Source organism: Pyricularia pennisetigena, assembly GCF_004337985.1.
Source record: "Pyricularia pennisetigena strain Br36 chromosome 4 map unlocalized Pyricularia_pennisetigena_Br36_Scf_11, whole genome shotgun sequence".
In the NCBI taxonomy this organism is placed as follows: Eukaryota; Fungi; Ascomycota; class Sordariomycetes; order Magnaporthales; family Pyriculariaceae; genus Pyricularia; species Pyricularia pennisetigena.
This window is the reverse complement of record NW_021940923.1, coordinates 522,474-534,570: the sequence shown is the minus strand read 5'-3', so window position 1 is coordinate 534,570 and position 12,097 is coordinate 522,474. Positions and strand designations below refer to the sequence as shown.

The following is a 12,097-nucleotide window of genomic DNA, read 5'->3' as shown; positions in this document are numbered from 1 at the left end:
CCCAGTTGACAAAACGCACCGCAAAACACAGTACGCCGGCAAAGAAAACCCCAAGCTCGAGGCCGAAATCGACAGCAACGTCTCGGCGCTCCTGTCGCTGATCCGCAGCTACCGCACCAACCCAGGCGAACCGTCCAAGCGCATGGACCTCGCGCAAAAGATACCCATGTTCACGCTCGACGTCATCAGCACCGTGGGCTTCGGCACGGCGTTCGGCATGCTGGCGGCCGACGAGGACGTCAACGGGTACATGGCGTCGGCGTCGTCGGGGCTGCGCATCAACAACGCCATCATCGCGCTCGGCTGGGCCGTGCAGCGGTTCATGGACCTGCCGCTCGTCTGCAAGCTGGGCCCGCACGAAAAGGACAGCTACGGGTTCGGCAAGATGATGGGGACCGTGTTCGAGGCCGTGGAGAAGCGGGTGCGGCGGGGCGACACGGACAAGCGCAGCGACATGCTGGCCAGCTTCATGCGGCACGGCCTGAGCGGCGACGCGCTGCGGGGCGAGGTGCTGGAGCAGGTCGTCGCGGGCAGCGACACCACGGCCGCCGCCCTCCGCGGCACCATGCTGCTGCTGCTGACGAGCCCGAGGGTGTTTGCCCGGCTGCGCGAGGAGGTCGACGACGCCGTCCGCCAGGGCAGGGCCCCGCGCACCCCGGACGTCATCTCCAAGGCCCAGGCGGATGCGCTGCCGTACCTGCAGGCGGTCATCAGAGAGGGCATGCGCGTCAAGGTTCCGGTCCTGTGCAACTTTCCCAGGGACATCCCGCCCGGCGGTGAGACGTGGGAGGTGGACGGGGACCAGGTCTTCATCCCTGGGGGTACCGACGTTGGCTACTCGGGGTATGCGATGCACCACGACAAGAGGATCTACGGCGACGACGCCGAGTCATTTCGCCCCGAGAGGTGGTTGGAGAAGAGCCCGAACCTGACGGTCATGACCAAGACGAACGACCTGATTTTCGGGCATGGCAAGTGGCAATGTTTGGGCAAGTCGGTGGCAATGTTTGAGCTGGGCAAGGTCATCTTTGAGGTATGTTGAAACTGGTTTCTAATTTTTTTTTTCTTTTTTGCTTTTTTTTTTTTTTTTTTTGCTTTCTTCTTGGAGGGACTGTGGTTTTATGCTGACAAAATGACCAACAGTTGGTTCGCAATTTTGACTGGACCTTGGAAAATCCAGAAAAGGCATGGGATGCACACAACTACAACGGCCTGATACACATTGAGAACCTGTGGGTTCAGGTGCAAGAGCGCAGCTGAATGACGCACACATTTGGTTCTTTTTTTTTTCCTTTTTGTGGCGGCTTTTGTGGCTTGAAGAATTTCCAGTCTTGTTGCTTTTGCTTTCCAAGTTTTTGGTCCATGTCGAGTTTACCCCGTATGTTGGATCCCCTTTGCGATGGAGCACGATGGGAGTTTATCCGTCAGGGAAACATCCGATGAGAGAAATTTTGAATAGACAGAAAAATAAAACAGATTTACTGGTGCGACAAACGTGGCAGTTCAAGTATGACCACGTCAGCCGCAGCTGACATCAATCATCCATCATCACCAACCATATCGAGATGCAGCACATGGGCGAGACGTTGCACAAACACTGGACCTCGAGCGGCAACCGCGGCGGGCCGAAGACTCAGCAGGGATGTTATGTGTATTAACTGCGCGCTGTTTGCCAATTGGCTCGTACGCTCGTCCCCTTCTTCAACAACAATGTGGCTGGGGCTGTCGGAAGCCGCCCCCCTCTTCTAGCCTTTTGGAAACCAGACCAATGACCTCCCATCCAACTTTAAGAGCCGACTAGCTAATTTTAGGGGGCTGACCACACATGAATTTGATATTGTAATCGATGAGATCTACCCCAGTAGTGTGGCGTCCGGCCGATACATCTGCTGTATATAAATCTGCTGATGACCCCCGTAATTTCAATTGTGACACCCAAAACCCATGTCCTTTTTTTTTTGATGAAAATCCCCTGTGTCATGCCCAAGGATTTCATTCCAACCATGCGCGCATTCATCTGCATCGTGGGATGGTTTGCGCCACTTGCTGTGGCTGCCCCCTACAGCAGCTATGCACATGTTGCAGCGCGAGCTGACAACACGTCTTCCACCGTGCCGGGTTACAACACGACAGGGCAGATCTTTTACACCCTGCCATGCGGCGACAGGGATCCCTCTGCTCGCCGGGCGGAAATCGAGCTCAAGCAGGAAACACTGCTCTATGGGCCTTCGCTGCTGGGGAACACTGCTCCCTACCCAGATGGGCCCCTCGGCAAGACCATCTCCCTGCGCGACCAAAAGCTGTGGGGAGCTGATGCAGAGCGCCAGGCCCTCCGTGCGTTTACGGATGCTGCCAGGGTGAAGGAGAACATCAAACAGGTAGCTAGTGATCTTTCAAGCTGGAGAATGGCTTTACATTTCATTCTTTTTTTTTTATTTTTATTTTTTTGCTGTCCGTCTAACATGAAGTCACATCGCAGAATGGTGGGCTGAACAGCCTTGACGATTTCAAGGTCCTCTACCAGGACCAATGGAGGGGCTCCGTACCTCAAGGCATCGCTCGCGGGCAATCAGAAAACTACACTTCGGATCTTCTCTTCTCCATGGAACGCCTCTCGGTCAACCCGTACATCATCAAGCGGCTTCATCCAACCAAAGACGCCTTGCCGTTTCGGGTCGACGAAGGCACGGTCGTGGAGCTGACGGGAACCACGCTGGACTCCCTCCATGCCGACGGACGGCTCTTCGTCGCAGACCACAGCTACCAGCGCAACTTCAGCAAGCTGCCAGGCCGGTACGCGGCGGCCTGCACGGGGCTCTTCTACATCGACGGGCGCAGCAGCCAGTTCCTGCCGCTGGCCATCAAGACCAACGTGGGCGCGGACCTGACCTACACGCCGCTGGACACGGAGAACAACAACTGGCTGCTGGCCAAGATCATGTTCAACGCCAACGACCTCGCGCACGGGCAGATCTTCCACATCGACTACCCGCACGTGATGGCCGAGATCGTCCACCTCGCCGCCCTCCGCACCATGAGCGCCCGCCACCCGGTCCTGGCCCTGATGGAGAGGTTCATGTTCCAGGCCTACGCGGTGCGGCCGCTCGGCGAGCTCCTGCTCTTCAACAAGGGGGGTCTGTTCGAGCAGAACTTTGCCTACCCGCGCGAGGAGGTCTACAACTACGCCGAGGCCGCATGGCCCACCGCGGGGAGGTGGCGAGCGGGCTACCTGGACGCCGAGGTCCGGGCTCGAGGGCTGGTCGAGCCCGAGCACGGGCCGGAGCTGGCGCACTTTCCGTTCTACGAGGACGGCACGCGGCTGGTGGAGGTGATACGGACGTTTGTGCGCACGTTTGTGGACGCGACGTACCACAGCAGCGACGACAAGGTCGCCGGCGACGTGGAGCTGCAGGCGTGGGTGGCGGAGGCCAATGGGCCGGCCGGGGTCGAGGACTTTGAGCCCGGCCCGCTCGACTCGCGGCGGAGGCTCGTCGACATGCTGACGCACATGGCGTGGCTGACGGGCTGCGCGCACCACGTGCTGAACCAAGGCGAGCCCGTGACGGCCTCGGGCGTGCTGCCCACGCACCCGGCGGCGCTGTACTCGCCCGTCCCGACCTCCAAGAACGAGACCTCGGGCGACCTGCTCCAGTGGCTGCCCAACGCCGACAAGGCCGTCGAGCACGTCACGCTGCTGGCGCGCTTCAACCGCCCGGACGTCGTGCCCGACAACCACACGCTCAGGTACGTCTTTGCCGCGCCGGAGCTGCTGCTGGGGAACGGGGAGCAGTACAAGCGCGCCAACGAGAGGTACGTCGGGAGCATGGGGAGGATCAGTGAAGAGATCAAGGCGAGGAGGTTCGACGAGAGTGGGCTGAGCCAGGGGATGCCCTTTATATGGCGGGCGTTGGATCCGGGCGCCATCCCTTTCTATCTGAGTGTGTGACATTTTGGCTTCTACAGCGTCGTCTTGGTTTGCCACAGAGAGATGATGAAATATGAATAAGCTTTCCGGGTTCTGTATCGGGTTCCTCCTGGTTCCGCAAGCAGCGACGTGACTCTACTTATAACTGACTGCTTCTTTGTATTCGTTTCAACAGCTTGGCCCATGTCGGAGATGCGAATGAGTCTTGCTCGCAAGCTTATTCAGTATGACAGGGTTGGGAAAAAAAAAAAAAGAGAAAGAGAACAACAGTGGAGAGCGAAGCCAACTATACGCCATTGTTTTGCGTCCTGTCGTCTCTTGAGCTATCGTGATACTTTCGCTCTTGACGTCGCGTCATGTGTCTGAATCATCACGACCAACTCCGTTCCAGACAGAAAAATAATCAATATATACAATGAATACAAACATATTCACAAAGAAGCCTTCCCCATGTAAATCCGGGACAACACCTCCACCACCCCCCCGCACCACTCTCACTCAAGCAGTCATCCTCCTCGGCACAGACCGCGCCTTTCCTTGCCAGGTGCTCCTCCTCGACAAGTGATTCCTCGCCACCTTTGCCGCCGTCGCGGCGCCCGGGAACAGTTCATTGAGGACGTTTGCATAGTCGGTGTAGCTAGACTTCATCTTCTCAATGTCGAACTCGTTCCAGTAGCCGGCGCCACCCAGCTCGCCCTTGGCCTTCCAGGCGGCAAACTTGGTCTTGGCCTGCGCGGGCGTCTGGCCGTTGGACGGCTTGCTGTCGTTGACGACCCACAGCAGCGGGACGACCTTGGCGCCCAGCTGCGTCTGCCACTGCAGCGGGTCGTTGTTGGCGCCGCCGTCGTAGCACTGCAGGTAGAAGCGGTCCATCAGGGCGGCGCCGAGCTGCTTCTTGACGTCCTGGTAGAAGGCGACGCGCGTGTAGGGCGTGGCCGAGTACTTGTACCCGATGGCGCCGACCATGCGGCCAAAGGTCACGGTGCTGGCGACGTGGTACAGGGCCTCGTCGTTGTTGTTGACCGCGTCCAGGTTCCAGGCCGTCTTGAGCGCGGCGAAGTTGCGATAGATGTCGGTGTCCGCGCCCGGCCCGGGGCTGTTCATCAGCTCGCGGATGTTTGCCGAGTTCATGCAGATCTCGACGCGCGTTATCTTGCTGCCGCTGCCCTTGAGGGACCGCACTTTGTCCTGCAGGGCCGCCCCGCCCACGTACCGACCCCCCGAGGCGATCATGACGTCCGAGGTGCCGGGCGTGTTGGAGTAGTACATGATGCTGCCGTTTGCGACGACGCCAACGCCAAACATGATGGCGCTGTTGAAGCCCGATTGGGTCAGGGCCGTGGTGTTGGACTTGAGAACGTCCTTGAAGAGAAATATGGCGCGGATGTTTTGCGCCAGGGTGAGGGGGAGAACCAGGGCCACCAAGAGGGCCGCTTTCCAGGATGGGGAGTGCATCTTGGGGGGTGTGTATGTGTGTGTGTGTGTGTGTATTTTTTTTATTTTTGGTGTGAGAAACTGTGTATATTCGCTGTCAAAATGATGGGCGACTTGCTGTCTTAAGACCAGTCTTGCGCCGAATAATAGCAAAGAAAAAGGAGAAATAAAAACGACAAATTGGAAAAAAAAAAAACACAAGTTGCAGTCGTTGCTTTTAATTGCTGCGACGTATGTAGAGTTTCCCGACTCGGGTTATCGTGCTCGGATGCAGTTGGATCGTTTCAATGGTCTGACCGTCTGGCGACGTCAACGTTGCGCTGGGTTGCGGGGGCGAATGGCGACAAGGAAAACTCTGGGTACTGGATGCTACTCCAATGCGGAAGGTCACGTCGATATCGCCTGCGATTGATTACAAGCGACGACCTGCCTGTGACTGGAAGGTGGTATCGGGCGATATTCTGACCTTGGAAAACCAGACTTTATCTTCCCCGCGAGTTGAGCAAAAGAAAAGAAGAAAAAAAAAAAAAAAAAAAAAAAAAAAAAAAAAAAAAAAAAAAAAAAAGTTGGCTAGAGGTTGAGATGAATAAAATATTTACGCAAACAAGAACGAGATCAAAGCTCCAAGAAAATGAAATCCCCCTACCCTCTCATACATGCCATCGTCAAACCGAACTGACTGCTTGGCTGATGTCTTCGCTTCTCGCTGAAAAAAGAACAAATCGAAACAATCAAAACATTAAGTGGAGACTGCAAACATGGCCATATCCTTGACCCCCCTTAGAGTCGACGGCTATTCTTAGCTACCAGTGCCCGGTCGATTCTCCACGATGATATGTCATTCCGCGCTCGGCTCTGATCTGCGACGATTAATTCCCCGCCCGCGAACCCCTCGAAATTCCACCCGGCAACAAAACAAGTCAAAAGCGGGAAAATCAGCCAAGGTCGATTCGGTTCGACAAGGAAGTGAGGTTGGCTGTAGGGCTGCGGAGATGGCGGGGAGCCTTCTAAAGATGGACGGGGGCGCAGTAAATGTAGATACTCTGTTGGGATAAAACTGGGATAGGAATTGAAACAGAGACGTCCGTCCATGTTTGGTAACTCTGGTTCTCACTCAGCCCATCTTTTGTTCCCAGGTCCCCTGCCTCGTGCTTCTGATCTGTCTCAATCTATCACGGGCAGCAGGCGAAACATCAACGCTCATGCAAACCCCCAAGAGTCAAAGTTGAACAAGTCGCCGTCGCCACTCCCTACAAACCTAAAGAAAACATCATGCGTCCCCGTCGCCCCCTCGACGTCGCACGTCACCGTCGTCCAGCTCTCCCACCCGCCCGTGTTGGCCGGCACCACGCAGCTTCCCACGAGCTTTCCGTCCTCGCCGTCCAGCCTGATCTGCAGCTCGGCTGGGCGCTCGCACTTGCGCCGGCCGGCAGCCACAACCGCCGCAAACCACCTCGCACCCTCCTCGCCGAAAGCCACGCCGCCGACCTTGACGTAATCGCCGTCGTTTATCTTGTCGACAAACAACACCGCTCCCTCTGCCGAGGTCCCCGTGCTCACCCCGCGTGAGAAGGCCATCGTCTCCGCCTCGACCTCTCCATATGGATCGAAATCCTTGATCTGCGCCGGCCCGTCGGCGGTCATGGTCAAGGTCGGAATCCCGCCGTCGGCGCCGTACTCGAACCCTTCCACCGCCACCGAGCGCTGGAACCCGCCCCCGCCCGGCAGCGCGCCGTTGTGGTACAAGAAATACCCTCTCCCCTTGTAGTCCACGACGGCGGGGTGGTTGGTGAAGCTGCCGCCCTGGCTGGCCATGACCAGGCCGCCGTGCGTCCAGGGCCCCGTGGCCGACGGCGCCGTGGCGTAGTGTATGTCCTCGTCGCAGCAGTTGGCCGCGTACGTCATGTAGTACGTCCCCTCGTGCTTGTGCAGCCACGGCCCTTCCTCGTACGCCGTCGGCCGGCCCTCCGCGGGCACGTCGGCGCGCCGAGGGCCGAACCCGCCTGCCGTGAGCTCCACCTGCACCGGCGCGCCCGAAAAGGAGATCATGTCCCGGTTGAGCTTGACGTACCACAGGTTCGGATTACCCCAGTACAGGTACGCCTGGTCGTCGCCGTCGTCGATGAACACCGTGGGGTCGAACTCGCCGTTGTGGACGAGCGGCCCGCCGAGCGCGTCGGTGTAGGGTCCGGCGATGTCGTCCGCCACCGCTACCCCGATCGCCATGCCTCCGCCCGACGAGGGGGTGACGGGCACGTAGAGAAAGAATTTCCCGTCGCGCTCGATCGCCCCGGGGGCCCATGCGTCCTGTCGCGCCCACGAAAACGTCCGCAGGCCTGCGGGACTGCCGTGGTCCTGCCAGTTGGCCATGTCGTCGGTGGAGAAGAGGCGCCAGTCGGTCATGTTGAACCAGGTGGCGTCGTCATTGTCGTGGCTCGTGAACGCCCATAGGCGGTCTTGGTAAACGAGCGTCGCGGGGTCCGCTGTATAGCGAGTCTGGACAAATGGGTTGTCGGCCCGGACAAGGTTGGAGGCGCAGAGCAGGCTGCCGAGGAGAACGGCGTGGAAAGCGGGCATGATGGGGCGGCTGGAACTTTTTAGGAGTTCCGGGGAGGGTCATGGTTGAGATTGTCCGTTGTGGCTTTAGTCCAAGCAGGAAAATGAGGTAACTTATGGCTGAAAAAAAAAAAAAAAAAAAAAAAAAAAAAAAAAAAAGTGGTCATCATGCCCCCCGTTCTTGCCCTGCTTTGAGTTTATGCTCTCCTGAATGGCGCTTGGCCCGCAGGTTCATCCACATCACAAATTCTTGTCCCGCGGCGGCTTTCGATCCCCTTTCTAGAAGCGGGCCAATGGTATGACACTCCCACCAGGCCTGGATGGCAGTTCGCACTTGGGTTGCCTGTCGGGCACTGGACTTTTTAGCCTGCTTCCCCCGCACGCTTGGCGGAGATGTGAGGAACCCAGATTCTGCCAGTGCCACGTTCAACAGATCCCTGCTTGTTGCGCGGACCATGATTGTCCAAGATCTGCGTTTTATTTAGCCTGACGTAGAGTTTGCCATTTAACCACGAGCCAATGTGGTGCGTCATTTCTGGACTTGGTCTCTCTGCTTGTTAATGACCCCAGCAACGCTGCAGCTCGCATGTAAAGAGAAAAGGTGAGATGGGGATCTGGCAGTGCTTCTTGCCAGTTTTGTAACTGCCTCTCCGTCTACGAGCTCTCATGTTGCTTTCGTATGGTATGTTGCCTGGGAAAAGGTTTCACGCCAGGTTCTGCCAGCAAGTAGCTAGTATACCTCTTTCCGGCTCATTCGACACACGGCTGACGAGTTATATATTACTGTCTTTTTAGCGTACTTGATTCAACATACTGTGCCATCCGATTCAGCAGGAAATCCAGACAATGAGGCACCGACTCGGAGCCAACATCTCCCGACTCTGACATCATAGCCTCGTCCTCGTCCTCTTGCGTCTTCCTGAGCCAGCGAGATTGTCGGTTCGCTGTTGCTGCGTTCCCTCGTGTTTCACCAACCGAATGACTGCAGATGCAAGATCCCCATCATGATCTTGATGCTTTTCTCTCTCCAAGGCTTGTGAGTGTTCTCAAGTCGATGTCAACGACAATTCAAGGACGATCGCGAAGAAAGGGGAACCGCAGCAGCGATGGTTCTCGGAAATTATGCTGCTGCGGGCAGATTTTTGCCTGTGAACTACTCAACTGCTCCCAGTCAAACAATGTGTAGATTTAAGACCAAGCCCAACGTATCAAAGTCTTGCACGCCCAAAATACCCCCCGGCAACTTACAAGTTCCTCCGGACATCACTCCTCTTACTTTTATCTCTCAGTCTCAAGCTTTACTGCAAGCCTTAACTCCGCATATCATGTCGTTTTCAAACCGCAAAGTGGGCGACTCTAGAATGCTACACTAAAAGCTGTTCCTACCTGCTCTTGCATGCACGTCGAAGTCATTACAGTTTTTTTAGAACGTAATCAGCGTAGGACTTTGTAGTAAATGAAAAAAAAATTAAAGTACAAAAAGAGCCAATAAGATAGATACATCATGAAGCTTGAGCACTTGTTTGTATTACTTTGTTGGTATTGCAAAGAAAACAGGAACTTTTTGAAGTGGAACTCGCTCTGGGGTTCGGTGATAGTAGCTCATCCTAACTGCCACCTCGTCACCCACGAGCAGTTCTAGACCAGGACTGATTACCCAAGCCCGCTCTCACTCCGAGAGCTTTTGGTAAATGTGTAAACGGCCACCGAGAAGATCCTCAGAGCCTGTCATGACATTTGTGCTTTCCACAGTATATTTGTGGCGTTTCTTCAAAATCGTCCACCACCCGCGCTGGCCTGCACAATAGTGGTGTGCGTCCGCTGTCCTGCGCTGTGGGGCTGCGGCAACTTGGGGGATGTCCGCCGCTGTGGTTGAGGTTCTTCGTCGTCAGAAGTAGAGCCAGAGTTGTGGTCACTATGGCGGTGGAACCAGGTTCGAGCGCGACTGTGGCCATCTGACTTCTGAGAGTCCGTATCTCCGGATGGTAAACCCGGAGCACGGGCTTGGAGATGGGCATGAACATCGGTGCCGGCCGGAGGGGGCATGGGCGCGGCCATGGCGCCGACCAAGAGGAAAGAAATGATCAACTTGATCTGCATTTTTGAAGGAAAGAAAGAGAAAGAGAGGAAAACGGTGGGGCAGATGGAATCTCGTTATCAAGAGATCGACAAAGGGGAAAACTAGAGGAGCTGCAACCACTTGATAAATCAAATTAAAAACATGGAAGAATGTGTAAAAAAGATAGGAAACTCCCTTTGACAGATAAGGCTACGGGGGGCGACTATATAAGAATTGATTATAGCATGAATGTATATCACATGGATAATACTGTGCGAAGAGCGATCGACATGTCCGGAGAACGTGGAAATGCTTGTGGCAAAACGGCAAAAAAAGAAAAGAAAAACACTATTAATAATGTCATAGAAGATTTTAAATTTGTTTGCTTTCTAAAATTAAAAACTTGGCAGGAAATGTGCTGGGAAAGTGCGCTTTTATGTGCTCGAGACTCGAGTCCAGACTGTGCGCGTTATTGTAGTTCTGGGATCCCGGGTCGGACAAAGCCGGTGTTATACAGAGGCATAGATCCAGAAGATTACACATTAATGCAACGATATCCTTCTAGATGGGTATCCTTTACCTATTTGTTCCTATCGGCAACGCGACATGTTATCGGCATTACTTCAACTGGTGCTGTGTCCGACAAATTAGCACACCGAAGAAAATATGGCCCTAGAACTAGTTCCACCCAAGGGAGGGAATACTGCCCGCTCATTTTGAATCCTTAATTCCGCTGCACACCCATGGTAACCGCAGACAGCTCGAGATAGTTGAGTCAAATATTTTCCAAGACTTTTCATGTTTCACTAAAGTGTGTCGAGCAAAGCGCAAATCCGTGGAAAGCTACGATAGATGGTTTAAACACAAAACCGCATAGATTTGGCCGATTGTGTACTCCAATGACCGATTGAGATTTTAAAGTCTGCGTTAAAACATGCAAAATCAAACTCACAATGTTGAAAAATGCATAAATAGCTTGAAATGTTAAGGCCGAAATAGAAGACTAAGAAGCCAAAGCCAAATCAAACAAATTATGCTCCAAATCTATTTTGAACTCCTATTTATGCAAGAAATCAGCGTAACAGTTATACTGCCATGAATTAACCAGAAAGTCTACCGCCATCTCAGCGTTTTTAGTTCCAGTGGCAGACATATCCGACAGCAGAGCGTTGGTAGAACAACTTCTAGAATACCCGGAACATGCCGTAGGCACTTGAGCAGTATTGCGCGCGAAATAAGATATATAACACTCATCAGATGTAGGTCAAATGAAAAAGCAATTTGTCGGGATCAATATTTCAGACTATGAAAGCATACCCAGGCCTTGAAGATGCGGATGATGAAGGCATTGTTCTTCAATTACAGGTACAGCTCAAGTGGAGTCAGTGAAATATGCGTAAAATGGTCATGGACATCCACTTGCATAATATTTTCAGCAACCGAAACCCGCAGTTGGTGTTTCCTGCGTTTTGCTTTCAGTCTCGATATACTAAGAACGAGGGTCTGGCTTGAGATCAGAAAATTTTAACCAAAGGGATTCAATATTTGTACCGTAAAAACAAAGAATCGGGAAAATTCGGATATTTTGCAAGGATGTCCTTACTAGCTTCTCGGCTGTACTGGACTGTCTTAACCATCAACACACAGGATGTATGCGTGATTGAATTGTAATCTGCCAAACGCATAATAAAATAAATTACAACAGATAAGCCATTCGTCCGTCGCGCATAACTGTTATAATTTATTTGATCTGAACCTAGGTATTCTGATGGAACATTTTCGGTTTTAGACCAGGGCAGTCCTAGAAAGAAAGAAGAAGTAATTTACTTGGTTTCATGCGTATGAACAAGCCGCGAGAATTTTGTAGGGATGCACTATTACCGGGATTACAACTTTGAAATTAATGCAGTATATCAAATCGAATCATCCGACTTATAGGTTCCACAAAGCGGCTTGTTAGCCGTATACGCCCATACTCAAAACTACACAGTCTCAAGCAGGCTTACACGGCCCCCTCTGCTGACTATTTTGAATAGACCATTTTTTGGACAATTTGTTTCACATTCCTGGTTTGCAGTTTTACTTTCGTCCAGCTACGAATAAAGGCTCGCGAACGTCTCCCG

The 12,097-nt window shown here is 53.7% G+C and overlaps 5 protein-coding genes across 5 annotated transcripts in view; 2 read left to right on the top strand and 3 right to left on the bottom strand.

Annotated features, from left to right (window-relative positions):
* The window catches only part of PpBr36_10754 (uncharacterized protein), a gene marked incomplete at both ends in the record, with an annotated part of 1,792 nt that extends 532 nt beyond the window's left edge, over positions 1 to 1,260 (top strand). Inside the window, 2 exons of the mRNA XM_029897862.1 lie at positions 32 to 1,033; positions 1,144 to 1,260. Of these exons, the coding sequence (XP_029743736.1) occupies positions 32 to 1,033; positions 1,144 to 1,260 (1,119 nt within the window). The remainder of the gene's footprint in view (positions 1 to 31; positions 1,034 to 1,143) is intronic.
* A 743-nt stretch (positions 1,261 to 2,003) lies between these two features.
* PpBr36_10753 (uncharacterized protein) lies at positions 2,004 to 3,946 on the top strand (the record flags this gene model as incomplete). The annotated part of the gene is made up of 2 exons (XM_029897861.1): positions 2,004 to 2,378; positions 2,480 to 3,946. The coding sequence occupies 2 exons, from the start codon at positions 2,004 to 2,006 to the stop codon at positions 3,944 to 3,946; spliced, it is 1,842 nt and encodes a 613-aa protein (XP_029743737.1).
* Positions 3,947 to 4,423: 477 nt separating this feature from the next.
* PpBr36_10752 (uncharacterized protein) lies at positions 4,424 to 5,380 on the bottom strand (the record flags this gene model as incomplete). The annotated part of the gene is made up of 1 exon (XM_029897860.1): positions 4,424 to 5,380. The coding sequence occupies one exon, from the start codon at positions 5,378 to 5,380 to the stop codon at positions 4,424 to 4,426; it is 957 nt and encodes a 318-aa protein (XP_029743738.1).
* A 1,179-nt stretch (positions 5,381 to 6,559) lies between these two features.
* Positions 6,560 to 7,936, bottom strand: PpBr36_10751 (uncharacterized protein; the record flags this gene model as incomplete). Its single annotated transcript, XM_029897859.1, has 1 exon — positions 6,560 to 7,936. One exon carries the CDS (start codon positions 7,934 to 7,936, stop codon positions 6,560 to 6,562), a length of 1,377 nt encoding a protein of 458 aa, XP_029743739.1.
* Positions 7,937 to 9,685: 1,749 nt separating this feature from the next.
* On the bottom strand, positions 9,686 to 10,015 carry PpBr36_10750 (uncharacterized protein; the record flags this gene model as incomplete). The annotated part of the gene is made up of 1 exon (XM_029897858.1): positions 9,686 to 10,015. The coding sequence occupies one exon, from the start codon at positions 10,013 to 10,015 to the stop codon at positions 9,686 to 9,688; it is 330 nt and encodes a 109-aa protein (XP_029743729.1).
* Positions 10,016 to 12,097: the final 2,082 nt, after the last annotated feature.